This window comes from Pelmatolapia mariae, linkage group LG16_19 (assembly GCF_036321145.2).
Source record: "Pelmatolapia mariae isolate MD_Pm_ZW linkage group LG16_19, Pm_UMD_F_2, whole genome shotgun sequence".
Classification (NCBI taxonomy): Eukaryota; Metazoa; Chordata; class Actinopteri; order Cichliformes; family Cichlidae; genus Pelmatolapia; species Pelmatolapia mariae.
In genome coordinates, this window is record NC_086241.1 from 54,482,973 (window position 1) to 54,510,605 (window position 27,633).

Genomic DNA, 27,633 nt, shown 5'->3' on the forward strand with positions numbered 1-27,633 from the left:
TCAACCTATGACCCGCTGGTAGAAGCTGCAGTCAGCTTGTTACCGTCATCCTTTTTTCTTTGTTCACTTTCACACAACACCTAGTCGTCGTTGACGCTCTTAGAAGGATGTCCGACGGCGGGGGGACGGAGGAAAACTCCGGCACTATGGAGGTGTCGGCCGTTCAGACGGTGGCTGATACCTCGGTGCTGCAGAAGCACATTCGGAAGCTGGTACCGCTGCTCTTGGAAGATGGCGGAGAGGCCCCGGCCTCGCTGGAAACCGCCCTGGAAGAGAAGAGCTCCGTGGAGCAGATGAGAAAATTCCTGGCTGATCCCCAAATTCACACCATCCTGGTCGAGAGAAGCGCTCTGAAAGGTACGTCAGAGAACTCGACTAGCTCATAAATATGATTTTAATAGCAACACTGTTTGTTAACCCAGTTACTTTAGAATAAAGTCGGCGTCTTTGCAAATTAGCTTTTCTTGTTAACCACCTGCCACATCGTTTGGAAACTCATCGTTAACTGCTGCTTTTACGACGATATTAACAGATGTCGCTAAAGCTGTCCGTCTACTTACTAAGATAACTGCGCCACACTGGGTGGGGACGATAAAACAATCAATTACAACAATAAAAAAATGGAGCTGTATGTTGACGTAACTCCGTTATTTTTGTGTTCCTTCTGCATTTATATAAAGCTATTATTTATGCATATCACGTTGAGGCCTGGTGCACAAATAACGAGACAGACACACAGTCATAATAAAAACATGAAGCATAATTATAGGAATTCAAAGAGAATGGCTCCATTGTCATAGCTGCAAGTCATTTTATCATGTGAACCAGCTTGTGTCAATAAACACATTATCTTCAGTTTCCCCAGGCAAATTAATCTTCAGCTTCTGAGCTGCTTTCCTACTATATCTGTGCTGAATCTTGATCCTTTGATACCACACATGACCAGTCTGAGCCTGGAGGTTTCGGATTCCCAGCCCAAAGAGTCACTTCCCCGGCCTATTCGCGGTTTTGCATTAAGAATACTGATACTGCAGTGCAGCCCACTCATCACTTGTAAGGGAGGGTGGGGACATGAATAGCTGCACCATCATCTGCTGCAGCATTTCTCATTGCGCACATCTATCTAGAGTCCAGATTGTTTAATTCTTTTTTAGCTGCATTGCAACTTCACTGGGCTTAAGGAGTCAATCATCTCTCCTTCATGCAAGTCTTTAAATAGTTTGAAATAATGTAAAATAAAAGCAGTCACATTTTCCTTATTGTACATGAGGAAAATGGAAATATAATAAAGCAAGACTATTTGCACTGTGGTGTCCTCATATTGACATTGACAAGGTATAATGTGCTACTTTGACCTTGTTTAACTCGTAATATGTATGAAGAACCTGATGCACACATTCAATGATGGGTCATCTGTTTAGTTATTAAATTGATATATGTTTTTGTTTCCTCACAGAGGAGGTCGGAGATGAAAGTGAGGAGGAGAAAGAGTGCATCACTTATAATGTCAGCATTGACATCCACTATGGGATCAAGTCCAACAGGTAAATAATGCACTGGAAAAAGTAATACTGCATATGATCCTTCAGTTATTTAAATTCTGGCTATTCTGGATGAATACATTCACCTTTTCTTTACCCTATAGCTTGGCTTTGATCAAGAGGACGGGCGTCATTGATGCAGACAAACCGATATCAACCCAGGTGCGAGTGCTGACCTTGAGCGAGGATTCTCCCTACGAGACGCTTCACTCTTTCATCAGCAATGCTGTCGCGCCTTTCTTCAAGTCCTACATTCGTGAGTCTGGGAAAGCCGACAGGTAATGTTACTTTGCAAAGCCTTCCTTAAATAAACTAAATCCTGAACTTGGCATTGAATTGCAAATGTAATGGAAGGAAAAAACATTGTAACACTGTTATCTGTTACAACTTTCTAGAGATGGGGATAAAATGGCCCCCTCTGTTGAGAAGAAGATTGCTGAGCTGGAGATGGGCCTTCTCCACCTGCAGCAAAATATTGAGATTCCTGAAATCAGCCTGCTCATCCACCCCATCATCACAAATATCGCCAAGCAGTGCTATGAGCGTGGGGAGAAGCCCAAAGTCACTGACTTTGGCGACAAGGTGGAAGATCCTACTTTCCTGAACCAGCTGCAATCTGGAGTTAACCGCTGGATCAGGGAGATCCAAAAGGTAGGAGGAATTTCTATATATTTGTCCCAATTTAAAAGTCCACGACGGAAGTATATAACAAAGCAAAACCAGTCTTTGGAAAAAAAAAAAACCTTTCTAATGAAAAACACTTGATTTATGGTTGCTATCATTATTGCTCGCGCCCTTCTAGGTGACTAAGCTCGATCGTGACCCAGCCTCGGGCACAGCCTTGCAGGAAATTAGTTTCTGGCTGAATCTGGAGAGAGCCCTTAACAGGATCCAAGAGAAGAGAGAGAGCCCAGAGGTTCTTCTCACTCTGGACATCCTGAAACACGGGAAACGTTTCCATGCTACTGTCAGTTTTGACACAGACACCGGTAAGTGACACAAGTTATAACTTTGCTGTTTTTACTTGGCTGGCTCAACACATGTTTGCATTTAGAGAAGCACGAGTAAATGTTCACTTCTCCTCTACTTCTTCCTGCAGGTTTGAAACAGGCAGTGGAAACCGTCAATGACTACAATCCTCTGATGAAAGACTTCCCTCTTAATGACCTGCTTTCTGCCTCAGAGCTTGATAAGATCCGTCAGGCTCTAATGGCCATATTTACTCACCTGAAAAAGATCAGGAACACAAAGTATCCCATCCAGAGAGCACTACGCCTAGTAGAGGCCATCTCCAGGGACCTGAGCTCCCAGCTCCTCAAGGTGTTGGGCACCAGGAAGCTCATGCATGTAGCCTATGAGGAATTTGAAAAGGTTGGTGTGGTTTTTTGTCTCCAGCATAAAATAACACCCACAATTACACACAAACACACACACCTTAGCCACTCACAGTATTATACATTTTCCTGAATGCCCTTACGCTTGTCTGTGCAGGTGATGGTGGCTTGCTTCGAGGTGTTCCAGACTTGGGAGGATGAGTATGAGAAACTGCAGGTGCTTCTGAGGGACATTGTGAAGAGGAAGAGGGAGGAGAACCTGAAGATGGTGTGGCGTTTGAGCCCTGCTCATAGGAAACTTCAGTCCCGACTGGACCACATGAGGCGTTTCAGAAGGCAGCATGAGCAGCTGAGGGCTGTCATCGTCCGTGTGCTGAGGCCTCAGGTAAACCTTTAAATGATGTTGTTTTTTTTTTGTTTGTTTGTTTTTTTGTTTGTTTGTTTTAATCACATCTTGACTAAGAGATTTAATGTTCTTCTTCTGTTGTTTTTTTGTTTTTTAAGGTATCTGCAGTGCCTCAGCATGCCCCTGGAGAGACAGTTGAGCCTCAAGATATGAAGGTGGCTGGAGTTCTCTTTGATGCTGCTGATGCCAATGCTATTGAGGAGGTGAACCTGGCATATGAGAATGTGAAAGAGGTCGACGGCCTGGATGTGTCCAAGGAGGGCACGGAGGCCTGGGAAGCCGCCATGAAACGTTATGATGAGCGCATCGACCGCGTGGAGACCCGTATCACGGCCCGCCTGCGTGATCAGCTGGGTACTGCCAAGAATGCCAATGAGATGTTCCGCATCTTCTCCCGCTTCAATGCTCTTTTCGTGCGCCCCCACATCCGTGGTGCCATCCGGGAGTATCAGACACAGCTCATCCAGCGTGTGAAAGATGACATCGAATCGCTGCACGACAAGTTCAAAGTGCAGTATCCTCAGAGCCAGGCCTGTAAGATGAGTCATGTCCGGGACCTGCCTCCGGTGTCTGGCTCCATCATCTGGGCCAAGCAGATAGACCGCCAGCTGACTGCGTACATGAAGAGGGTTGAGGATGTTCTGGGAAAAGGCTGGGAGAACCATGTGGAAGGGCTGAAGCTGAAGCAGGATGGAGATAGTTTCCGGGCTAAACTCAACACTCAAGAGATATTTGATGACTGGGCCCGCAAGGTATTTTAGTCAACACCGATTCAGACATTTGGAAGAATATTCTAGATTGTAATTCTTACATATTGCTTCCTTTGTTTTGGGCTAATTGCAAATTCAAAATATTTGTTATCCCTTTCTTTTCTAAATCAGGTTCAGCAGCGTAACCTTGGTGTGTCTGGTCGTATCTTCACCATTGAAAGTACCCGGGCCCGTGGAAGGGGAGGAAACATGCTTAAGCTTAAAGTCAACTTTCTTCCTGAGATCATCACCCTCTCCAAAGAGGTCCGCAACCTCAAGTGGCTGAGTTTCCGTGTTCCTTTGGCCATTGTCAACAAGGCCCACCAAGCTAATCAGCTGTACCCATTTGCCATCTCTTTGATCGAGAGCGTTCGCACCTACGAGCGTACTTGTGAGAAAGTAGAGGAGCGGTCCTCCATCTCCCTGCTGGTTGCTGGGCTTAAGAAAGAGGTTCAGGTTCTCATAACTGAGGGCATTACTCTCGTCTGGGAGTCTTACAAGCTGGATCCCTATGTTCAGAGACTAGCTGAGACGGTCTTCAACTTCCAGGAGAAGGTCTGTGTGAAGTAGATGTTACAGATATGCACGAACACAGACTCCAAAATGTCATTTAACTTTTAAATGACAAGTTGTATCAAACAATTTTGTCCTATTGTTTTTCAGGTGGACGACCTCTTACTGATTGAAGAGAAGATTGACTTGGAGGTTCGTTCTCTGGAGACCTGCATGTTTGACCACAAGACCTTCTCCGACATCCTGAACCGTGTGCAGAAAGCCGTGGATGACCTTAACCTCCATTCTTATTCCAATTTGCCCATCTGGGTCAACAAGCTTGACATTGAGGTCTGTACTGAAAGTTACATATTGTTCTGTAACTAATATAAAGTAATGGAAATACTTGGAATGTTTTGGTGTATAGTTGAACCTTTGTTTCGTTTTATAGGGTGCTTGTTGCTATGTTATTAAAATGGATGTTCTTTTAGATTGAGCGTATCCTGGGAGTGCGTCTTCAGGCTGGTCTTAAGGCTTGGACTCAGGTCCTCCGTGGCCAGGTAGAAGACAAAGCTGATGTGGACATGGACACAGAGGCTCCACAAGTCAGCCACAAACCAGGAGGGGAGCCCAAAATCAAGGTGAGAGTTGTGAAGTGGTACTGTGTTGCTTTGTCACGCTTTTCAAATGTTGATACACTTCTTTTAACATCTTGGAAAACCATGAATATCTAAGCACAGCTTGCTGTTTTATTATTATTTCTTTATTCTTAGAATGTGGTCCATGAGCTGAGGATCACTAACCAGGTGATCTACTTGAACCCACCAATTGAAGACTGTCGCTACAAGCTCTACCAGGAGATGTTTGCTTGGAAGATGGTTATACTTTCTCTGCCCAGGATCCAGAGTCAGAGATACCAGGTAGCCATCTTAAAACAGTTGTTATTTGCACTGGTGAATATCTGGTGTAGATGATCATGTAGTGTAAAACCACTTTTTACACAAAATGTCTTTATTTTACTCAGGCAGGAATGATATTTGATGGTTTGGCCTATTGTACTTTGTACTGTTTTTATTTAAGCCACTCTGTCCCTCCTTGTTAGGTGGGTGTTCACTACGAGCTTTCAGAGGAGGAAAAGTTCTACCGTAATGCCCTCACACGGATGCCTGATGGACCTGCGGCCTTAGAGGAGGCCTACAATGCTGTGGAAGACATTGTCAATGAGGTGGAGCAGTATGTTAAGGTAAGGGGCACCTATTTTAAAATAAAACATTACCTTACAAATTGATAGCTATTGATTATTTATTTTTTATTGTTTGTCTTTAGCTTTTATGACTCTTCGGACATACAGGATATACATTTGTGGTTATTTCACTGTTTATATGCTTTATTTTTGTTACTGCTGTTCAGGTTTGGCTGCAGTACCAGTGCTTGTGGGACATGCAAGCTGAAAACATTTACAACCGTCTTGGTGAAGACCTCACAAAGTGGCAAGCCCTGCTGGTCCAGATCCGCAAAGCTAGGGGAACCTTTGACAATGCTGAAACTCGAAAAGAGTTTGGACCAGTGGTCATCGACTATGGCAAGGTAGTAATGACTGACGGTTCGTGGTGTTGTGTTCAAGTAGGAGGAGGAGAACATACAGGAGAAATACATTTCCACATTAAAATTTCCCTTATTTGTTTCGTGCAGTTGTATTTTTGACAATCCAGAACCCCCATGTGTTGGCTATACATTAAATTTTCATATTTCTATCTGATAACAGGTCCAGTCTAAGGTGAACTTGAAGTATGACTCCTGGCACAAGGAGGTTCTCAGCAAGTTTGGTCAGATGCTGGGACAGAACATGCAGGACTTCCATGCTCAGATCTCCAAGGTAACGTATGGTTTTACCAACATAGTTGCATGGATCACTTACACACAGGGTAACAGTTATTCAGGACAGATGACTCATGCTTTGCTGTTCCTCACCAGTCCCGTCAAGATCTCGAACAACATTCTGTGGACACGGCTAGCACTTCAGATGCTGTCAACTTCATAACATATGTCCAGACTCTGAAGCGAAAGATCAAACAGTTTGAGAAAAATGTGGATGTAAGTACTCTAAACTATGTTTTTTGTTTTTAAAATCGGTTAAATTAAAATCATTTTTTAATCACAATCTCCCTCCTTTTTACCCGTAGTTATTCCGTAATGGACAGCGTTTGCTGGAGAAGCAGAGATTTCAGTTCCCTCCTTCTTGGCTCTACATTGACAACATTGAAGGCGAATGGGGTGCGTTCAGTGACATAATGAAGCGCAAGGACACCGCTATCCAGCAGCAGGTGGCCAACCTGCAGATGAAGATTGTCCAAGAGGACAAAGCTGTGGAAAACCGCACCACTGACTTGCTTAATGACTGGGAGAAGACCAAACCAGTTGCTGTAAGAAATATTTATCTTAATAAATTTAGTTTTCTATTTATAGCACATTTAATGCTAGATGTGGTTAATATTTTTAGATGCATAACTTAATGATACCTTAGGTGTAAAGAAATGGCAGATAAATCTGACTTACTTTTTTTTTTTTTTTTTTTTTTTTTTATAATGTCTGATCTGTTCCCTTAGGGTAACCTGCGTCCTGAAGAGGCCCTTCAGTCTCTGACCATCTATGAAGGCAACTTTGGTCGTCTGAAGGTTGAAAGGGAAAAGTGTGCCCGTGCCAAAGAGGCCCTGGAGCTTACTGATACTGGTCTGCTCAGTGGCAGTGAGGAGAGAGTGCAGGTAATGCCAGCGCACATTTACATAAATGGTTAAATTACAAAATGATAAATGTAAAATTCATTCATTCCGTTTTCTGGCTGTATTTCATTATCCATAAACTAAAAATTAAACCATTAACTGAACATTTTGAACCATTTCTGTCTTTGTGGTGACCTGTAGGTGGCGCTGGAGGAGCTGCATGACCTGAAAGAGGTGTGGTCTGAACTGTCAAAGATCTGGGAGCAGATTGACCAAATGAAAGAGCAGCCATGGGTTTCTGTACAACCACGCAAGGTACCAAAAGCAGAGCAAACATTTAGATTAAATCCCTGTGCCGTTCTGTATGATCCTTAAATTCTTCACAGAATATAACATTAGTTTATCTATTTGTACGTGTAGCTCCGTCAGAGTCTTGATGCACTTCTGAACCAGCTGAAGAACTTCCAAGCAAGGCTGAGGCAGTATGCTTCATACGAGTATGTACAGAGGATGCTTAAAGGTTACTTGAAGGTCAGTAAACTAGTTTCCCTCAAACTAATCAAAAGTTCTAACTTACACGACAAATTTGCATTTTACATTTCCTGTGGTTTCCTTTTCATTCCAGGTCAACATGTTGGTGATTGAGCTTAAATCAGAGGCTCTGAAGGACCGCCACTGGAAGCAGCTGATGAAGCGCTTGCATGTGAACTGGGTCCTGTCAGAGCTGACTCTTGGACAGATTTGGGATGTGGATTTGCAGAAGAATGAGATGGTGGTGAAGGATGTTCTTCTGGTAGCCCAGGGAGAAATGGCTTTGGAGGAGTTCCTGAAACAGGTAAAGAAGATTTGCAAGAGATGGGCAGTTATAGCCTACATCCTTAGAAATAGCTCTGTGGTTTGTTATGCTATAACTGTACTTATGCTTCTTTTGGTTTTCAGATCCGTGAAGTGTGGAACTCCTACGAGCTCGACCTGGTGAACTACCAGAACAAGTGCCGTCTGATTAGAGGTTGGGATGACCTCTTCAACAAGGTCAAAGAACATATCAACAGTGTGTCCGCCATGAAGTTGTCTCCTTACTACAAGGTAAACAGAACTATACGTTGAGTTTATTAAGGTGGCAGTTGAGCTTTTTTTTTTTTTTTTTTTTTTTTTTCCCTTTATATTTCAGCCAGTCAGGATGGCATACATCAGTACCATGTTTTTCTTTCCGTTTTCTCCCAGGTGTTTGAAGAAGATGCCCTGAGCTGGGAAGACAAGCTGAATCGAATCATGGCTCTGTTTGATGTCTGGATTGATGTGCAGCGTCGCTGGGTCTATCTGGAAGGTATCTTTACAGGCAGTGCTGACATCAAACATCTTCTGCCTGTAGAAACTCAGAGATTCCAGAGGTAAGTCTTTCTAAATGCTGCCAAATCGTGTCAGCATTTTAAAAATATTAAAAATATATATATAAGTAAACTTTAAGAATCATAACCTGATTTATTTGGCACACTCATGTTTAGTCCCCATTTCCTTCCATAAAAATATTTTCTACTAACTTCTCGTGTAATCTGTCTCTGTCTTTTTCCAGTATCAGCACTGAGTTCTTGGCACTGATGAAGAAGGTGACAAAGTCTCCTCTGGTGATGGATGTCCTGAACATACAGGGAGTGCAGAGGTCCCTGGAGCGACTGGCTGATCTTCTTGGAAAAATCCAGAAAGCCCTTGGCGAATACCTGGAGAGAGAAAGATCCTCATTCCCCAGGTATGAAGGGCATACTAAAGCTGAGCAAACAGAAGGAGGAATGTGTAACATGTCTTCGAATGCATTTTAAAAGTGAAAGAGTGTATCGGATATTTTGAATGCATTTATTAATACAATGATTTGCTCAATTACTTTCTTGTTGTTGGCAGGTTCTACTTTGTGGGAGACGAGGACCTGCTTGAGATAATTGGCAACAGCAAGAACGTGGCCAAACTCCAGAAGCACTTCAAAAAGATGTTCGCTGGTGTCTCCAGCATCCTCCTCAATGAGGACAACACTGAGGTGCTGGGAATCTCATCACGTGAGGGTGAAGAGATTATCTACAAGACACCGGTCTCCATCACAGAGCACCCGAAGATAAATGAGTGGCTGACACTGGTGGAGAAGGAGATGAGGGTGACCTTGGCCAAACTGCTGGCAGAGTCTGTCACAGAGGTCACTACTTTTAACAAGGGCACAGCCATTGACCTGAGCCAATACATCAACTGGATTGATCGCTACCAGGTTGGGATTTAAATAATTAATTCTATACTGTTTTAATTTCAAAACACTCTTGAAATCTGGAACTGTGTTAATGTCGCCTTATCTTTATTCTCGTTTCACAGGCCCAGCTGGTGGTCCTGTCCGCCCAGATTGCCTGGTCTGAGAACATCGAGTCTGCCTTGACCACCATCTCTGGTGGTGGGGACATGACGCCACTGCAGGGAGTTCTGTCGAATGTGGAAGCTACACTCAACGTGTTGGCTGACACTGTGCTGATGGAGCAGCCTCCAATCCGCAGGAGGAAACTGGAGCATCTGGTGAGTTTGGACAATTTTTTTTTTTTTAATATTTTTGAAAAATTGTTGTTGGATAAAAATTGTCTAAAATCCATTTCACTCTCCATTCTTAGATCACAGAGCTGGTGCACCAGCGTGATGTGACCAGGACTCTAATCAAGAACAAGATTGACAACCCCAAGTCCTTTGAGTGGCTCAGCCAGATGCGCTTCTACTTTGATCCCAAGCAGACAGATGTCCTGCAGCAGCTGTCCATTCAGATGGCTAATGCCAAGTTCAACTACGGCTTTGAGTACCTGGGTGTCCAGGACAAGCTTGTTCAGACCCCGTTGACTGACCGTTGCTATCTCACCATGACCCAGGCCCTGGAGGCTCGCCTTGGTGGATCTCCATTTGGTATGGAACGACTGTTTAACTTTTTGTTTTACAACATGGCAAAGAGGGAAACAACCCTCCCAACCTTGACTGAATTTGTCCTTTATCTAGGTCCTGCTGGCACTGGGAAGACTGAATCAGTGAAAGCCCTCGGTCACCAGCTTGGACGCTTTGTCCTGGTCTTCAACTGTGACGAGACTTTTGACTTCCAGGTAAATTTATCATTTTAGCAATTTTATGACAGGACACCAGCATACCATCAGAGATTAAGCACTGTGCTCTGTTATTGCTTATTAATTCAGTGATCATTTTTCGTTTTCTTCTTCAGGCCATGGGCCGTATCTTCGTGGGTCTGTGCCAGGTAGGAGCCTGGGGCTGCTTCGACGAGTTCAACCGTCTGGAAGAGAGAATGCTGTCGGCCGTCTCCCAGCAGGTCCAGTACATCCAGGTCGCCTTGAGGGAGCACAGCAACCCCAACAGAGACAGAAGTATGCATAATATTTGTGAAAGATGGCTGTCCTTTTAATGAGAAATATCCAGACTTAGACATTTGTGAGAATAAAATGCAGCAAAACAAATATTCTTCAACACTTCATGCTGCTGAGGAAAAATAGCACCAGAATATTCATCACCAGTGATTAGGTTTTTCCAGGGGAGTGTATTATAATTAAGTCTTTTTTCTTTCTTTTTCCTTTTGGTCACTTTCCTAGGCGTACCTGTCACTACAGAGCTCCTGAACAAGCAGGTCAAGGTGAGCCCAGACATGGCCATCTTCATCACCATGAACCCTGGCTATGCTGGCCGTTCCAACCTGCCTGACAATCTGAAGAAGCTCTTCCGTAGCTTGGCCATGACCAAGCCTGACCGCCAGCTCATTGCACAGGTCATGCTCTACTCTCAAGGTTTCCGAACAGCTGAGACCCTTGCCAAGAAGATTGTGCCCTTCTTCAAGTATGTATTGTTTTAGTTAGTAACTTTAACAGGACTTTAAGTCAGAGGTATGACAACTTAATCTTTTGCTTCTTTAAAGACTGTGCGACGAGCAGCTCTCCTCCCAGAGCCATTACGACTTCGGTCTCCGAGCACTCAAGAGCGTGCTGATCAGTGCTGGCAATGTCAAGCGTGAGCGAATCCAGAAAATCAAGAGAGAGAAGCTTGAGCGTGGAGAGGATGTTGATGAGAATGAGATTGCAGAGAACCTTCCAGAACAGGAGGTATGTAAAGTAGACTCTTGGACATGGAGGTCATGTTTATTCAGGGCAGAGTTTTTGCAAGTATAACAAACTTATTTTAGAAAATGAGTTGTTTTACTCAGTCTGTCTCTCATTTCTTTTAGATCCTGATCCAGAGTGTGTGTGAGACCATGGTTCCCAAGCTGGTGGCAGAAGACATCCCTCTGCTGTTCAGCCTGCTGTCGGACGTCTTCCCTGGAGTTCAGTACCATAGGGGAGAGATGACTGCTCTGAGGGAGGAGCTGAAGAAGGTCTGCGGAGAGATGTACCTCACTTATGGAGATGGGGACGATGTAGGCAGCATGTGGGTAGAGAAGGTATGAAGCTGAATGGAACTGATATACTTTAGTTCAATGGGCTTTAAACCTTTTCCTGTTATAAGATTCACATATACTAACATTTAACTTGTCGTTCAACCTTTTCCAGGTGCTCCAGCTGTACCAGATCACACAGATCAACCACGGTTTGATGATGGTGGGACCTTCAGGAAGTGGGAAGACCATGGCATGGAGGGTGCTGCTCAAAGCCCTGGAAAGGTTGGAGGGTGTGGAGGGCGTGGCCCACATTATCGATCCCAAGGCCATCAGCAAAGACCACCTGTACGGAACCCTGGACCCCAACACTCGTGAATGGACTGATGGCTTGTTCACACACATCCTCAGGAAGTGAGTTCTGTAATAATTGAGTAATTACACATCTTCCAAGCTAGTCTAATTGTTGTAATTAATTTCTTTTTAATCTTTAAATGAACGATTTCTTTCAATTTCAGGATCATTGACAATGTCCGAGGTGAACTACAGAAGCGTCAGTGGATCATCTTTGATGGTGACGTTGACCCAGAGTGGGTTGAAAATCTGAACTCTGTTCTGGATGACAACAAGCTGCTCACCTTGCCCAATGGAGAGCGTCTCAGCTTGCCACCAAATGTAAGAGCGTGGCAGTTTATACACAAATTTCTTTTTCTCTTTTCTTAATGAAGTCTGGCCTGGAGATTTCATTAAGTATTCAACCCAAATTATTCTTTTTCTGTCCAGGTGCGTGTGATGTTTGAAGTGCAGGATCTGAAGTATGCCACCCTAGCCACTGTGTCCCGGTGTGGTATGGTCTGGTTCAGTGAGGATGTTCTCAGCACTGACATGATCTTCAACAACTTCCTGGCTCGCATTCGCAGCATCCCATTGGACGAGGGAGAGGATGAAGCTCAGCGCAAGAGGAAAGGCACAGAGGATGAGGAAGAGGCTGCTTCACCAATGCTGCAGGTAAATCTAGAGAAGAACACATGCTGTATTTAAAAACAAACAAATAAAAAACACTCTAATGCTGTCCCTACTTTCTGCTTTAAACTAGATCCAGAGAGATGCTGCATCGATCCTTCAGCCGTACTTTACCTCCACTGGCCTCGTGATCAAGGCCTTGGAGCATGCCTCGAAGATGGAACACATCATGGATTTCACCCGCATGCGATGTTTGGGCTCACTGTTCTCAATGTTGCACCAGGCCTGCCGTAATGTGGCTCTGTACAACAACAACCACCCTGACTTCCCCATGCCCATTGATCAGCTGGAGAAGTACATGCAGGTAATGTTCTCCTTTTTCTTGCTCTGTAATGAAAGAAGTATAAATGCTGAGGTGTTGCATCAACATGATTACTGTGCTTTCCTAAAACTAATTGTTTTCATGGAATTTCTTTGCAGAGGTATTTGATCTACGCTGTGCTCTGGTCCTTCTCTGGTGATGGAAGGTTGAAGATGAGGGCAGAGCTTGGGGAGTATATCCGTCGCATCACCACTGTGCCACTACCCACTGCACCCAATGTTCCCATCATTGATTATGAGGTACATCCTTTCTTTGTCAAAGAGTTGCTGCTGCTATTAATTCCCTACATCCACTTTTTTTAAAGATTAATCATTATGTTTTTATTTGTGTTTAGGTGTGCATCTCAGGAGAGTGGCAATCCTGGCAGGGCAAAGTGCCCCAGATTGAAGTGGAGACCCACAAAGTGGCATCCCCAGATGTTGTTGTTCCTACCCTGGACACTGTTCGCCATGAAGCTTTGCTTTACACATGGCTGGCCGAGCACAAACCACTGGTGCTGTGTGGACCACCTGGCTCTGGAAAGACCATGACCCTGTTCAGTGCCCTCAGGGCTTTGCCTGATATGGAGGTACTGGGCTATGAAATCATTTTCACGTTAATTGCCTGATCTTTGAAATATTCACAATCAATTCTAATCAGATATTGGCATTATTGTTGTAACTAAGCTGTTCCCCTCTAATAGCCAAAATGTCTACTGCTGCTTTCTACCAGGTTGTTGGTTTGAACTTCTCCAGTGCCACCACCCCAGAACTGCTGCTGAAGACGTTTGACCACTACTGCGAGTACCGGCGGACTCCAAATGGTGTGGTCCTCGCCCCTGTCCAGCTGGGGAAGTGGCTGGTGTTGTTCTGCGACGAGATCAATCTGCCAGACATGGACAAGTATGGCACACAGAGAGTTATCTCTTTCATCAGACAGGTATGACAAAATGATTCTGTGTTAAGCCCTTAGTATTTTTAAGTATGTCTAAGCACTTTATTTAAGTCATTGCTGCATCAAATTGGGATCCTATGTCTGTGCAGATGGTGGAACATGGAGGCTTCTACCGCACCTCAGACCAGACTTGGGTCAAACTGGAGAGGATTCAATTTGTTGGAGCCTGTAATCCTCCCACTGACCCTGGCAGAAAGCCTCTCACACACAGGTACAGCACTCAGACCGAACATCTGATTAGAACTGTAGTATAATTAATGTTTAATGCAAAAGGCAGGCTCTAACAGTGGTCATATTACCACATAATCTTTCTAGGTTCCTGCGTCACGTCCCTGTGGTGTATGTGGACTATCCAGGCCCAGCCTCCCTTACCCAGATTTATGGAACCTTTAACCGTGCCATGCTGCGCCTTATCCCCTCTCTGCGAACCTACGCTGAACCTCTTACAGCCGCTATGGTTGAGTTCTACACCATGTCTCAGGTAAAGATGATTACATTTCTCTTAATATGCATATTTTATTGGAGACTTTTTTTCATATAAATAAAAATATTGAATATTATTCTTTTTTCCACTTCAGGAGCGCTTCACCCAGGACACACAACCCCACTACATCTACTCTCCCAGAGAGATGACCCGCTGGGTAAGGGGTATCTTCGAGGCCCTGCGGCCACTTGAGACTCTTCCTGTAGAAGGGCTCATCCGCATCTGGGCCCACGAAGCCCTTCGTCTCTTCCAGGATAGGTGGGTGCTCACTGATGTGAGGCTAATTGTGCTTGCTCTGCATCAGCTATAAAGTTTAACATTTTTGATAGTAACATTTAAAATGTGATCATATCTGATTGTGTCATTCAGGCTTGTAGGTGATGAAGAGAGAAGGTGGACAGATGAAAACATTGACACGGTCGCTCTCAAACACTTCCCCAACATTGATAAGGAGAAGGCTCTCAACAGGCCTATCCTCTACAGTAACTGGCTCTCCAAGGTACATTAGAAATATGATGGCCAAACTCTGATCCTGCTGCTGTTAAATTACTAAAGAGTTGTAAGAATTGACTTCATCATTAATGGCTCTAGTAAGAATTTTACTGAGTTGTTTGTGTTTTTGTGTATGTAGGATTACATCCCAGTGGAACAGGAGGAACTGAGAGATTACGTGAAGGCCCGTCTGAAGGTCTTCTATGAGGAGGAGCTGGATGTTCCTCTGGTGCTCTTTAATGAGGTTCTGGACCACGTCCTCAGAATTGACCGGTGAGTAAAGGCTTCTGAGCGTTGTCATCTCAGTGTTACTTTAATTATAAAAAATGACAAAAATAAATATTAATTTTGGATTACATTTTTAAAATCGTTATCCTTTGTTAGAATCTTCCGTCAGCCTCAGGGACATCTACTGTTAATTGGTGTGAGTGGAGCAGGAAAGACCACGCTGTCCCGCTTTGTAGCCTGGATGAACGGATTGAGCGTCTACCAGATTAAGGTAGATACAAGTGATTTGTAGTCATAGAACATTTCCCTGCCTTTTACATGGATTGTTGAGTGTGTTTTTGTGTTTTCAGGTACACAGGAAATACACTGGGGAGGACTTTGATGAAGACCTGCGTACTGTGCTGCGTCGCTCAGGTTGTAAGAACGAGAAGATCGCCTTCATCATGGATGAGTCCAATGTGCTGGATTCTGGTTTCCTTGAGAGAATGAACACACTTCTGGCCAATGGAGAGGTAACTTATTGCTAGTTTCCTATTTGTGGTGCTTTGCTCATTTGAGTGTAAAAAAGACAACACTGCCTCTAGTTTTCTGAGGTCAATTTATGTCCATTGTTTTCTGGCTTTTATTGTGTTAATGTTATCCTTCTTTTTTTCTTTTTCTTTTCTTTTTTTAATAGGTTCCTGGGCTGTTTGAGGGAGATGAGTATGCCACCTTGATGACTCAGTGTAAGGAAGGAGCCCAGAAAGAGGGTCTGATGCTTGACACACATGAGGAGCTGTACAAGTGGTTCACCAGCCAGGTTATCAGAAACCTTCATGTGGTTTTCACCATGAACCCCTCATCAGAGGGCCTGAAGGACAGAGCTGCCACATCTCCTGCCCTGTTCAACAGGTACAGACACTTAGAGTGGATGATTGTAATAAATGTGAGGAAAAAGAAAAATGCACTGAGTTTCCGTGTTCACTGAAAACATTCCTCTGCGTCAGGTGTGTGTTGAACTGGTTTGGAGACTGGTCCACAGAGGCCCTATATCAGGTGGGTAAGGAGTTCACCAGCAAGATGGATCTGGAGAAGCCCAACTACAAAGTGCCAGACTACATGCCCATCGTCTACGACAAACTGCCCCAGCCACCATCTCACCGAGAAGCTATCGTCAATGGCTGTGTGTTTGTACATCAGACTCTTCATCAGGTAGAGCTGTTTCCAGCAAATGAGCTACTTTATTGTTATTTCAACAGCAGTTGCAAATTTGCGAACGTTCTTAGATACAAATGATTGTAAAATTTTCTGAGACGTACATAAATAATACTTTTAACTTCTTTCAGGCAAACAACCGTCTGGCCAAGCGTGGCGGTCACACAATGGCCATTACTCCTCGTCACTACCTTGACTTCATCAACCAGTATGCCAACCTGTTCAATGAGAAGCGCAGCGAGTTGGAGGAGCAGCAGATGCACCTCAACGTTGGTCTCCGCAAGATCAAGGAGACTGTGGATCAGGTGAAGTAGCCTTTTCGTTTCATGAAATCTTAAAAAGCCATCAGATTAGTTTCCCCAATGAAAATTTTGTCAGCTTGTTAGAAGTGCTTGCGTTTGTCTCCTTTCACAGGTGGAGGAACTTCGTCGTGACCTGAGAATTAAGAGCCAGGAGTTGGAGGCAAAGAATGCTGCTGCCAATGACAAGCTGAAGAAGATGGTGAAAGACCAGCAGGAGGCCGAGAAGAAAAAGGTAGGAAGGCTGAACTTTGAAATGACTAGTTTTTAAAGGCTTTAGACATTGTTGCTTAGGCCTGCAATTACGTGTTTAAGTGTTTAAGATTTTAATTTATATACTCTGTCATTGTGATTCAAGGTGATGAGCCAGGAGATTCAGGAAGCTGTGTACAAGCAGCAGGAGGTGATTAAGGACAAACAGCTGAGTGTCAAACAGGATTTGGACCAAGTGGAGCCAGCTGTTATTGAGGCTCAGAATGGTACAGTGATTCTTGTTCATTTATTCATCAGTGTCTTTTAAAAAAAAAAATTAAATTTAAGATTATTCTTTCAGTCATTTGATGTCATAAAACCAGCAGAGCCAGTACAGCAGCACTTGGATTATTATGTAGACTTTGTTAACATCTTCTGCTTACATCCTCCCATCATCATGCCCCCTTCCCTCATCATAAAACCTCATCCTTGCTCACCTGATGTTGATAGCTGTTAAGTCCATTAAGAAGCAGCACCTGGTGGAGGTGCGTTCCATGGCCAATCCACCCGCAGCGGTGAAGCTTGCTCTGGAGTCTATTTGTTTGCTCCTGGGAGAGAGCACAACGGACTGGAAGCAGATCCGTTCCATCATCATGAGGGAGAACTTCATCCCCACCATTGTTAACTTCTCTGCTGAAGAGATCAGGTGACATGAGAGAATCTTTGTTTATAATTGTTTACTAAAAATTTCCCCTTCTGTCTCCCTCTCTCCCCCTCCTTCATGTTTTTCTGTCTTTGCCCCCCTGAACCTCTTTCCAAATTCTTCCCACTTCTTGCCCCAAACACTACTATTTGTATCTTGCAAACACATTCCTCCTTTCACTTAACTAGCCGTGAGTTCTATTAAGCGGCAGCACCTAGTAGAAGTACGGGCTATGACCAACCCCCCAGCTGCAGTCAAACTGGCCCTGGAGTCTATCTGCCTTATGCTGGGCGAGGAGACCAATGACTGGAAAAAAATCAGACAAGTTATTATCAGGGATAATTTCATCAGCAGCATAGTCAACTTTTCCTCTGAGGAAATGAGGTATATGTGTCAGTGTGTTTTTTTTTTTTTTTTTTTTTTTTTTTCTAATGGAAGCACAAATGCCATTTAATCAGTACAAGTGGCACCTGTGATTAGCAATCAGTGTTAATCTACTGGAACAAAGTGTAATCGGCTGGTTTTAAATCTAAGAATAAGCTGATGGTAAAAACTACTGTGCTTGTGATTTCTTGCAGCCAGAAATTGGTAGAAATTGTTCCCATCCCCAACTCCAAACCCAATTCAAAATAATCCTCTACACTGTTCCACAATTTGATTTTCTCAATGATTATTGACTGCACAGAGTGCTGCTGTATTGTAACTCCTTGGACTATTTCTACTATTTCCAGCGACTCCATCCGTGAGAAGATGAAGAAGAACTATCTCTCCAACCCAAGCTACAACTATGACCAAGTGAATAGGGCATCATTGGCCTGTGGACCCATGGTGAAATGGGCGATTGCTCAGGTAGAGAAGCCTGAACAATATGAAAATAAGGACTATAACTGGGTAATAAGGGTTTCCGTCTAATGTACACTTCTACCACTCCTCTAGCTTAATTATGCTGACATGCTGAAGCGAGTGGAGCCTCTGCGTAATGAGCTGCAGAAGCTTGAGGATGATGCCACGGACAATAAGACGAAGGCAGAAGAGGTGGAGCAGATGATCAGAGACTTGGAGGCCAGCATTGCTCGGTACAAGGAGGAATACGCTGTCCTCATCTCCGAGGCCCAGGCCATCAAGGCTGATCTGGCAGCAGTCGAGGCAAAGGTAATTGTCCATAAAACATTCCTGGTTCTGTTCAGATCATCTGTTCAGGACTAAACTGAAGTTTCTTGGAGGAAAAAAAAAATCTCATTTATTATATTCTTTACTCCCAGGTGAACCGCAGCACAGCCCTGCTGAAGAGTCTGTCAGCAGAGAGAGACCGCTGGGAGAAGACCAGTGAGACGTTCAAGAACCAGATGTCCACCATCGCAGGCGACTGTCTGCTTTCTGCAGCATTCATCACGTATGCCGGCTACTTTGAACAACAGATGAGGCAGAACCTGTTCACTACATGGTCTCATCACCTGCAGCAGGCCAACATTCAGGTATGTCCTACTCCGATCCACATGTCCAGTCATTTTTGATCAACACGCCTCCAAATGTCAGCCTCATTGTGATTACTAATATAAACCATAGTCACCAGCAAGAGTGCTGTCAATAGATCAAATTTCAAGGTGCTCACTGACTTGATTTTCTCCCGCAGTTCCGCACAGATATTGCTAGAACTGAGTACCTGTCCAATGCAGATGAGAGGCTCCGCTGGCAAGCAAACTCTCTCCCAGCTGATGACCTCTGTACTGAAAATGCCATCATGCTCAAACGGTTCAACAGGTCCGCAAACCTCACCTATCTCCTTTAGGCTGTGTGTTCAGTTGAACTTACTTCTAAACATCTTTGATCTTTCTTTATCTCTTATTAGGTACCCACTAATAATCGATCCATCAGGCCAAGCCACAGAGTTCATCATGAATGAGTACAAAGACCGCAAGATCACAAGAACCAGCTTCCTGGATGATGCCTTTAGGAAGAACTTGGAGAGTGCTCTGCGTTTTGGAAACCCACTGCTGGTTCAGGTAAGAGCTACCTTCTCCAACTGCCAGTGTTTTCCTTGTGTGCTTGCTGCTTGATAATTTTCTAAAGCTCCCATAATCAAAGGACTAGTTTGTTTAGAGTTGGGGGGGAAATAAAAAAACAACTTGGAAAATAGATTTTAATCTCAAGGGAGATTAAATTTGAAATATTTATTTCCAAAGGACGTAGAAAGCTATGACCCCATCCTAAACCCAGTGCTGAACAGAGAGGTCCGCAGGACTGGAGGACGTGTTCTCATCACCCTTGGAGACCAGGACATTGATCTGTCACCTTCGTTTGTCATCTTCCTCTCCACCCGAGACCCAACGGTAAGGGCACTGTTTATTGTATCAGTATTGATCAACTAACATTGTTATTTGCTTTGTTTAAACCCCCCCCCCCCCAAAAAAAAACAAAAAAAACAAAACAGTTATACAAAAGAGTTTATCTGCATTGTTATGGTCTCTTGTGTCTGCAGGTTGAGTTCCCACCAGACTTGTGCTCTCGTGTTACCTTTGTCAACTTCACTGTGACACGCAGCAGCCTTCAGAGCCAGTGTCTCAACGAGGTCCTAAAGGCTGAGAGACCTGACGTGGATGAGAAACGCTCAGACCTCCTTAAACTGCAGGGTGAGACAGAAACATTGAGATTCTGTGATAAAATGATAAGACACAGGTGGTGGGAAAAGAGATTGGTGAAATTTTAATGACTCAACTTATATTATGACTGTCTTTCAGGCGAGTTCCAGCTGCGTCTTCGCCAGCTGGAGAAATCTCTGCTGCAGGCCCTCAATGAGGTTAAGGGTCGCATCCTTGACGATGACACCATCATCACCACACTGGAGAATCTGAAGAAGGAGGCAGCTGAGGTGACTAGGAAGGTGGAGGAGACTGATATCATCATGGCTGAGGTGGAGGCCGTGTCACAGCAGTACCTGTCTCTGTCCTCTGCCTGCAGCAGCATCTACTTCACTATGGAGGCTCTGAACCAGGTCTGGGCACATCTCATTTACTCTTACTGTACTTAGTACTGTTGGTAGTATTGTCTTCTTTTCTCAAAATTGCTATAACATCAATGCACACAGAGATAGGAACTCAGAATTAAACTGAGCAAATGTTCTCCCTTCAGATGCACTTCCTCTACCAGTACTCTCTTCACTTCTTCTTGGACACGTATCACACAGTGCTGTATGAGAACGCCAACCTCAAGAACATTAGTGATCATTCACAGAGGCTTGCTGTCATCACCAAGGATCTTTTCCAGGTTTGTAACATAACCCCTATGAATAAGAGTTGTTTTTTTTTTTTTTGGGGGGGGGGGGGGGGGGGGGGGTGAATGTAACAGTCATGCGCTTTATATGTGATTTGTGTGGCATTAGGTGGCGTTCAACAGGGTTGCCAGAGGTATGCTGCACCAGGACCACATTACATTTGCCATGCTGCTGGCTAAGATCAGCCTAAAGGGCATGACCAGGTAAGAGAACACCTGAGTTACACTAATGGAGCACAAGCAGTCATGGCATACTGCATGAAGCACCGTTACTTATTTATTTTCTTCTTTTTTTCAGTGAGCTGCCATATGATCCAGAGTTCCAGCACTTCTTACGTGGTAAGGAGATTGTACTGACAGGCACACCACTTCCCAAGGTGAAGGGTTTGACCGCTGAGCAGAGTGAGGCCATGGTTCGACTCAGCCGCCTGCCAGCTTTCAAAGACTTGGTTGAAAAAGTCGAGGCTGACGAGGTGAGTAATGGTAGGCCGATGGGTAGTTTGTAGTTTGACTCTTAGAAACTGTATCAGTAATCATTTGTTTTGCTTGTTACTTCAGCAATTCTTCATGTGGATTGAGAGCAACACTCCAGAGCTGGCTGTTCCATACCTGTGGTCAGAGGAGAAGCAGTCCAGTGAGTATATACATTGTGTACAAACATTAAGGCCAAGCAAAAAAAAAAACAAACAAACTACAGTGTATATATTTGTATAAATCATATCTGCCCTGAACTGTCCATTATATGTTCAGCTACCATTGGCCAAGCTCTGCACCAGCTCCTGCTGATTCAGGCCTTCCGTCCCGACCGTCTCCTGGCCATGTCACACATTTTTGTATCAAAGGTGCTGGGAGACACATTCATGAGCATCATTGAGCAGCCTCTTGATCTAGCTAATATCATCGACAGTGAGGTAATGATCACTTATTTATTTCAGATCAGTGACCTTCCCATTGTCACTCTTGCACATTTTGCTGATAATTCTTATTTTTTTTTGTGTCTGTAGGTGAAGCCCAGCACTCCAGTGCTGATGTGTTCTGTGCCAGGTTATGATGCCAGTGGGCTTGTCAGAGATCTGGCTGCTGAGCAGAACAAACAAATCACCTCAATTTCTATCGGTAAGAAGGAAATAAACGTAACTTTTGGTTTACCAGTAATGTAGATCAGGTGCTTAATGAGAAATTTTGAGGATATTGTAAATAACTGCTTACTGATGCTTTCCACAGGTTCTGCTGAAGGTTTCAACAAGGCTGACAGAGACATCAATACTGCTGTCAAGTCTGGCAGGTGACTAATGTGGTTTCTTTGTTTGTGAGACTGTACAGTTTGTGTTCTTGTACTGATATCCTGACTGTTCCTTGTCCTGCAGGTGGGTGATGCTGGAGAACGTCCATCTGGCCCCTGGGTGGCTGATGCAGCTGGAGAAAAAGCTTCACTCTATGCAGCCTCATGCCAGCTTCAGGCTGTTCCTCACAATGGAGATCAACCCCAAGGTATATCACATCATTCATTAGATTTGTCATTTAGACTTGGATTAATTCATTGTTAGTTCTCACTAGTTCCTGTTTTTCATGCCGCTGTGTTTTACCACCAGGTGCCAGTGAATCTGCTTCGTGCTGGCCGTATCTTTGTGTTTGAGCCTCCTCCTGGCGTCAAGGCTAACATGCTGAGAACTTTCAGCAGCATCCCAGTGGCTCGCATGTGCAAGGTAACATAATGGACACACAAATGTGAAGAATAAACGATCAGTGCTGTCCAAACATTCTCCATGTAAATCATGTTTCCCCATATCCACGCAGGCCCCCAACGAACGTGCGCGTCTCTACTTCCTGCTTGCTTGGTTCCATGCGGTCATCCAGGAGCGCCTGCGTTACGCACCACTGGGCTGGTCCAAGAAATACGAGTTTGGAGAGTCTGACCTCCGTTCTGCTTGTGACACGGTTGACACCTGGCTGGATGACACTGCTAAGGTTGGAGAATTAACACTTTAAATGTTTTCTAGTTTTTGCATGACTAATCCTTTCCTCCTTGTAGCTGTTGCCTAAATCTATTAGATAATGGTCAATTTTAAATAATATGACCTTGCTCCACTCCAATCGTTACACTCATGCACACACAGGGTCGTCAGAACATCGCTCCAGACAAGATCCCCTGGGCAGCTCTGAAAACCTTGATGGCCCAGTCAATCTATGGAGGTCGGATCGACAATGAGTTTGACCAGCGGCTGCTCAACACCTTCCTGGACCGCATCTTCACCAAGGGAAGCTTTGACAGTGAGTTCAAACTGGCTCTCAAAGTTGACGGACACAAGGACATCAAGATGCCTGACGGCATTCGGTCAGTATCTGATAAGTTTTAGCTTTTGTTGTTCTCTGAAAAACATTCTCTGTTTAGCCTCTGATCATTTTGATTTGTTACAGACGTGAGGAGTTCATGCACTGGGTGGAGATGCTTCCTGACACTCAGACGCCATCTTGGCTCGGATTACCGAGCAATGCAGAGAAGGTCCTGCTTACCACTCAGGGTATGCTGCTGTTGCTGTTACTGAACGACAGCTTGTTTTTTGTCTGTGTTCCATTTATACTTGAGATTGAATATTCTCACTGGGTAGCTCATTAACCAACTCTCTCTCTATTCTAGTGTCATAACTCGTACTTTGGCAGGCTGTCGCCATGCAGTGAGAGGTCGAAATCTTAGATTTTGTTGTTTTTTGCGTCTACTTTGGACAGAGCACTGTGTGCCGGGTGTCAAAAAACATGTTAAAAACATTCCTTTTCCTCATCTCTCATCCTTCCATCAGTTCTCTCACCTCTTTACCAGTTAGTTTTCAGAAGCAGCCTTCTGTAGCATAGCTATAATGTGCAGCGTAGCTGTAGTCATAGCCATTTTACTTTAAAAGGTTTTCTTCCCAAAGGATGGGTGTGGGTCTCCTCACCCTTCAGCAGCTGTATTTCACAGCCATCATGTTGCTTTGCTTAGATGTTATCTTGTCCCACCTGCAGATTAGGACTTCAAACATCCTACCATGCCTGCTTCCCATCCTTTCACTCCCCCTCTCTGACCTCCACAGTCATGGCTGCCAAAGCATCCATCCCTTGAACACATGGTCCAGTCTCCCCTTCCTTCATCCCCACTCCACCCCAAACTTTCTCCCTTAAAACCCGCCCCCTTTTATTTTTTATTTATTTATTTATTTTTGGGGGTTGTGCTGATTTCTTTTACAGATCCAGTCATTTAGAAATGTGGATCGTTATCCACTTGGCAATTTCGTTTAAGGTTACATGTGTTGGAATTATTGCCTGAAGCCTTGTGTATTTTGTCTGACCCAGTGTAGTCCTGTTTTTATTTTTTTATTTTTGATAAAACAAACCCTTTATTAACCCATCCTTGAGGTAAGGTGTTTGTTTCTTTTCTGTGATTAATTTCTTCTCCCCTTCCTACATCCCACCATGGCCTTGTCTTCCACCTCCCTCCTTGCCCAATCACTCCCCCTGCCGGGCTGCGCAGGCACTGACATGATGGGTAAGATGCTGAAAATGCAGATGTTGGAGGATGAGGATGACCTTGCCTACGAGACTGAGAAGAAGGAGCGCACTTCATCCACATCTGACACCCAGCCAGCCTGGATGAGGACCCTCCACACCACCGCCTGCAACTGGCTGCAGCTCATGCCGCAAACGGTTAATCCTCTCAAACGCACAGTGGAGAACATCAAGGTAATGACAGAGAATAGAGGGCTGGCAAGCAGGCTTGTGCTGACAATATCCTTCTTTCATTTATAACCAAGGTATTGTTTCACCATCGGGTGATTTTCAATCTTTGTGCCTGAATTGTGAGGTAGTCGGGTATAACTGACTTTAAAAAGTTTGATTTTCAGTAAATGAACATTTTTCTTTTTCAGTTTTACCAAAGCACATCTGTCTGGCTTCTATTTTATGGTTTTGTTTTGGCATTAATATTATCTTCGTCCAAATACCAGGACCCCTTGTTCAGGTTCTTTGAGCGTGAAGTGAAAATGGGAGGTAAGATGCTTCAGGAGGTCCGTCAGGATCTGTCTGACGTGGTGCAAGTGTGCGAGGGCAAGAAGAAGCAGACCAACTACCTGCGAACACTCATCAGTGACCTTGTCAAAGGTTCTTCACTCAGACTTTTTGATGTACTTTAATGAATTTGTTTATTTGTTTGAATACTTTATATACCTGTGGTATACACCTGTCTGTTCAGGAATCCTCCCTCGCAGCTGGTGTCGGTACACAGTCCCCGTCTCCATGACTGTAATCCAGTGGGTGTCAGACTTCAGTGAGCGTATCAAACAGCTGCAGCAGATCTCCCAGGCAGCTGCCAGCGGGGGTGCAAAGGAACTGAAGGTACTGCTCATGCACACATTCAAAAAAGCTCCGGTTCTTAAATAGTTTGGTTAAAAATGAAAACAAAATGTGTTTTCATTTTCTTTTTATTTCTACTTCCTCGTCTCTTCCTCTCATCATTTCCAGAACATCCATGTGTGCTTGGGCAGCCTGTTTGTGCCAGAGGCTTACATTACCGCCACCCGCCAGTATGTGGCACAGGCAAACAGCTGGTCCCTGGAAGAGCTCTGTCTCGAGGTTAACGTCACCACTGCTCAGGGCGCCTCACTGGATGCCTGCAGCTTCGGCATCAAAGGTTAGACTTAACACATATCATCTGATCTAGTTGGTGGCAAAAGCACTGCACAAATCAGATAACAATGTGCCCGTTAGACTGAACAGACAGCGTTGTAATTAAATCATAACATGTTTTTTTGTTTGTTTGTTTAATATGGACTGAAATCTAACCTAAAAAAGTGCTCGCAGGAAACATGCTACCAACTGTGCTTGTGGTCTAATGTAGTGAGTTGTAAAGACATGAATTTCTTTTTCTCATTCCAATCTTGCTTGCTGCACCCTCAGGTCTGAAGCTTCAGGGAGCTACTTGTGCCAACAACAAGCTGTCTCTGTCCACCTCCATCTCCACTGAGCTGCCTCTCACTCAGCTCCGCTGGATCAAGCAGAGTAATGCTGAGAAGAGACACATGGTAAAAAAAACAAAACAGCTCCATTGGGATCTAAAAAGCTAGATTTTGAAATATAGCTATGGAGTTGTCCTTTTCACCTTTTGTGTTTTTCTTTCGCTGCAGGTCACTCTACCCGTGTACCTGAACTTCACCCGGTCTGACCTAATCTTCACCGTCGACTTCGACATCGCCACCAAGGAAGATCCTCACAGCTTCTACGAGCGTGGAGTTGCCATCCTGTGCACAGAGTAAATGAAACGAGACGTTTCCTCACTCTAAGTCTTGATTATAATCAAACCACATTTAATCACTTACATTCATTACCCCATAATAGTAGTTGTAGTCTGTTGCATTCCAATATGAAACCTGCTTAGAGATGTTTGTGGAACTGCAGTGAACATGTAACAGTTCTTAGTGTTCTTAGAAAGTGTTTTGGAAGGTTGAGGAGACGTTGTCTGATGGTTAATGAAAAGAAAATGAAATTTGGAAAGGAAAGTTGGAAAAAAAGATGTTTTAATGGAAGAACCAGAACGTTGTTGTTTTTAGATGGAATAAAGCTCATTGGAATGAACTGCTTGGTCTTTGTGTTTTAATTAATGTCATACATGGTTGTTGCTGTGGAGCTCTTTTCTTCTTAGGAGCCTGTTCAGACTGGGAAGTATTTTAAAGGAAATGTTGAAGTGAATCACACACATGCCAAAGGAAATATCAGTGACATAATGTTCTTTCTTGTGAAGCTGATATGGATTGTCCCAAATGAAATATCAGCATTGTAACTTTACAGTTTTTTTCCTGAATGAGTTTTTCCAAATGATAAAGACATCTGGACTGTGAACATGACACAAAAGCAAAGTTCACCAAGAAATAACAAATGTAAACTTGTTTTTTGCCCTCTGTCACAGTCCTCCTTTTAGTTACTTTTTTTTTTTTGTGATCCAAAATGTTAATATAGTAATGAAACCTTCACTGAGCTGCCAGGCAAAACTATATAATCAGTCCATTACTGCCACCTGCTGGTTGGAGGGGTAAGTATATTCCCAAATATACTCAACATAGCAGAGAATGAGCCATAGAGTTTCATGACAATACGTATAAAATATCTGTTACAGCAATAACTGTTTGGCACAACCATTTTTATACACTCACTCACTTTTAGAAGGTCAAAAGTAGAAGACAATAGACTGACAAGGCCAGGTGAGCCTAGTTTCCCTGTTACTCAAAAACCTAAGGAGTGGCCAAATCAACAGAACCATCTGGTTAAAAGGAAGGAATGCACAGACCAGCACAACACCAAAAGGCCTGAACAACCAAAGAAGACAACTAAAGTGGATGATCACAGAATTCTTTCCTTGGTTAAGAAAAACCTGTCACAACATCTGACCAAGTGAAGAATACTCTCAAGGAGGTAAATGGATCATTGTCAAAGACTAAAATCAAGAGATGCCTTCATGAATGTAAACACAGAGGGCTTATAGCAGGTGCAAACAACTCGAGAACACTGTCTGCAAAGTCCTGGAAAAAAAAAAAAAAAAAAAAAAAAAAAAAAAAAAATATATATATATATATATATATATATATATATGGACAGATGAAGCCAAGATTAATTTTATCTGAATCATGGGAAAAGTATGGAGAGAAACAACTTATGAACTGAAGCATGCTACATCACATGTGGAGGTAGTATTATCACATGTCTATTTACGATGTGACTGCTGATTGAAGTACCAGGCTTCTAGACTGCAGGCAAAGGCTTTTCATCCAAATATTAAAATAATCCTTATATTTAAAGTTTTCGCCACTTGTATGTGTGATCTCATTTTTTAGTCACCATCCAGAG

The 27,633-nt window shown here is 43.8% G+C and overlaps 1 protein-coding gene across 1 annotated transcript; it reads left to right on the forward strand.

The window, feature by feature from the left end:
• dync1h1 (dynein, cytoplasmic 1, heavy chain 1) lies at positions 1–26,367 on the forward strand. Its single transcript, XM_063498024.1, has 78 exons — positions 1–357; positions 1,457–1,544; positions 1,646–1,819; positions 1,937–2,192; positions 2,344–2,530; positions 2,641–2,912; positions 3,033–3,260; positions 3,380–4,033; positions 4,163–4,585; positions 4,694–4,873; positions 5,014–5,163; positions 5,296–5,442; positions 5,625–5,765; positions 5,933–6,109; positions 6,288–6,398; positions 6,497–6,616; positions 6,706–6,945; positions 7,129–7,284; positions 7,444–7,557; positions 7,663–7,773; positions 7,868–8,077; positions 8,182–8,328; positions 8,467–8,633; positions 8,816–8,989; positions 9,139–9,493; positions 9,595–9,789; positions 9,882–10,164; positions 10,255–10,355; positions 10,472–10,631; positions 10,854–11,094; positions 11,174–11,357; positions 11,480–11,692; positions 11,802–12,040; positions 12,145–12,301; positions 12,410–12,634; positions 12,723–12,953; positions 13,070–13,210; positions 13,306–13,539; positions 13,683–13,889; positions 13,994–14,115; positions 14,220–14,385; positions 14,483–14,646; positions 14,758–14,887; positions 15,020–15,153; positions 15,265–15,379; positions 15,459–15,620; positions 15,785–15,999; positions 16,095–16,299; positions 16,434–16,607; positions 16,717–16,836; positions 16,960–17,080; positions 17,304–17,499; positions 18,228–18,345; positions 18,433–18,648; positions 18,759–18,971; positions 19,130–19,257; positions 19,346–19,499; positions 19,680–19,826; positions 19,976–20,126; positions 20,235–20,488; positions 20,626–20,760; positions 20,876–20,970; positions 21,065–21,239; positions 21,325–21,400; positions 21,517–21,677; positions 21,771–21,882; positions 21,991–22,051; positions 22,134–22,257; positions 22,359–22,472; positions 22,564–22,734; positions 22,884–23,101; positions 23,185–23,288; positions 24,272–24,480; positions 24,744–24,897; positions 24,989–25,131; positions 25,258–25,426; positions 25,693–25,817; positions 25,920–26,367. The coding sequence occupies exons 1-78, from the start codon at positions 108–110 to the stop codon at positions 26,046–26,048; spliced, it is 13,923 nt and encodes a 4,640-aa protein (XP_063354094.1). The 5' UTR covers positions 1–107; the 3' UTR covers positions 26,049–26,367.
• Positions 26,368–27,633: the final 1,266 nt, after the last annotated feature.

What these genes read in the sequence shown, in the direction of transcription:
- dync1h1 (XM_063498024.1), top strand. Translation starts at nt 108, where the DNA reads ATGTCCGACGGCGGGGGGACGGAGGAAAACTCCGGCACTATGGAGGTG. An exon ending in ACGAGACTTTTGACTTCCAG is followed by an intron (nt 10,356 to 10,471) that starts GTAAATTTATCA and finishes TTTCTTCTTCAG; the next exon opens with GCCATGGGCCGTATCTTCGT. An exon ending in TTCACACACATCCTCAGGAA is followed by an intron (nt 12,041 to 12,144) that starts GTGAGTTCTGTA and finishes TTTCAATTTCAG; the next exon opens with GATCATTGACAATGTCCGAG.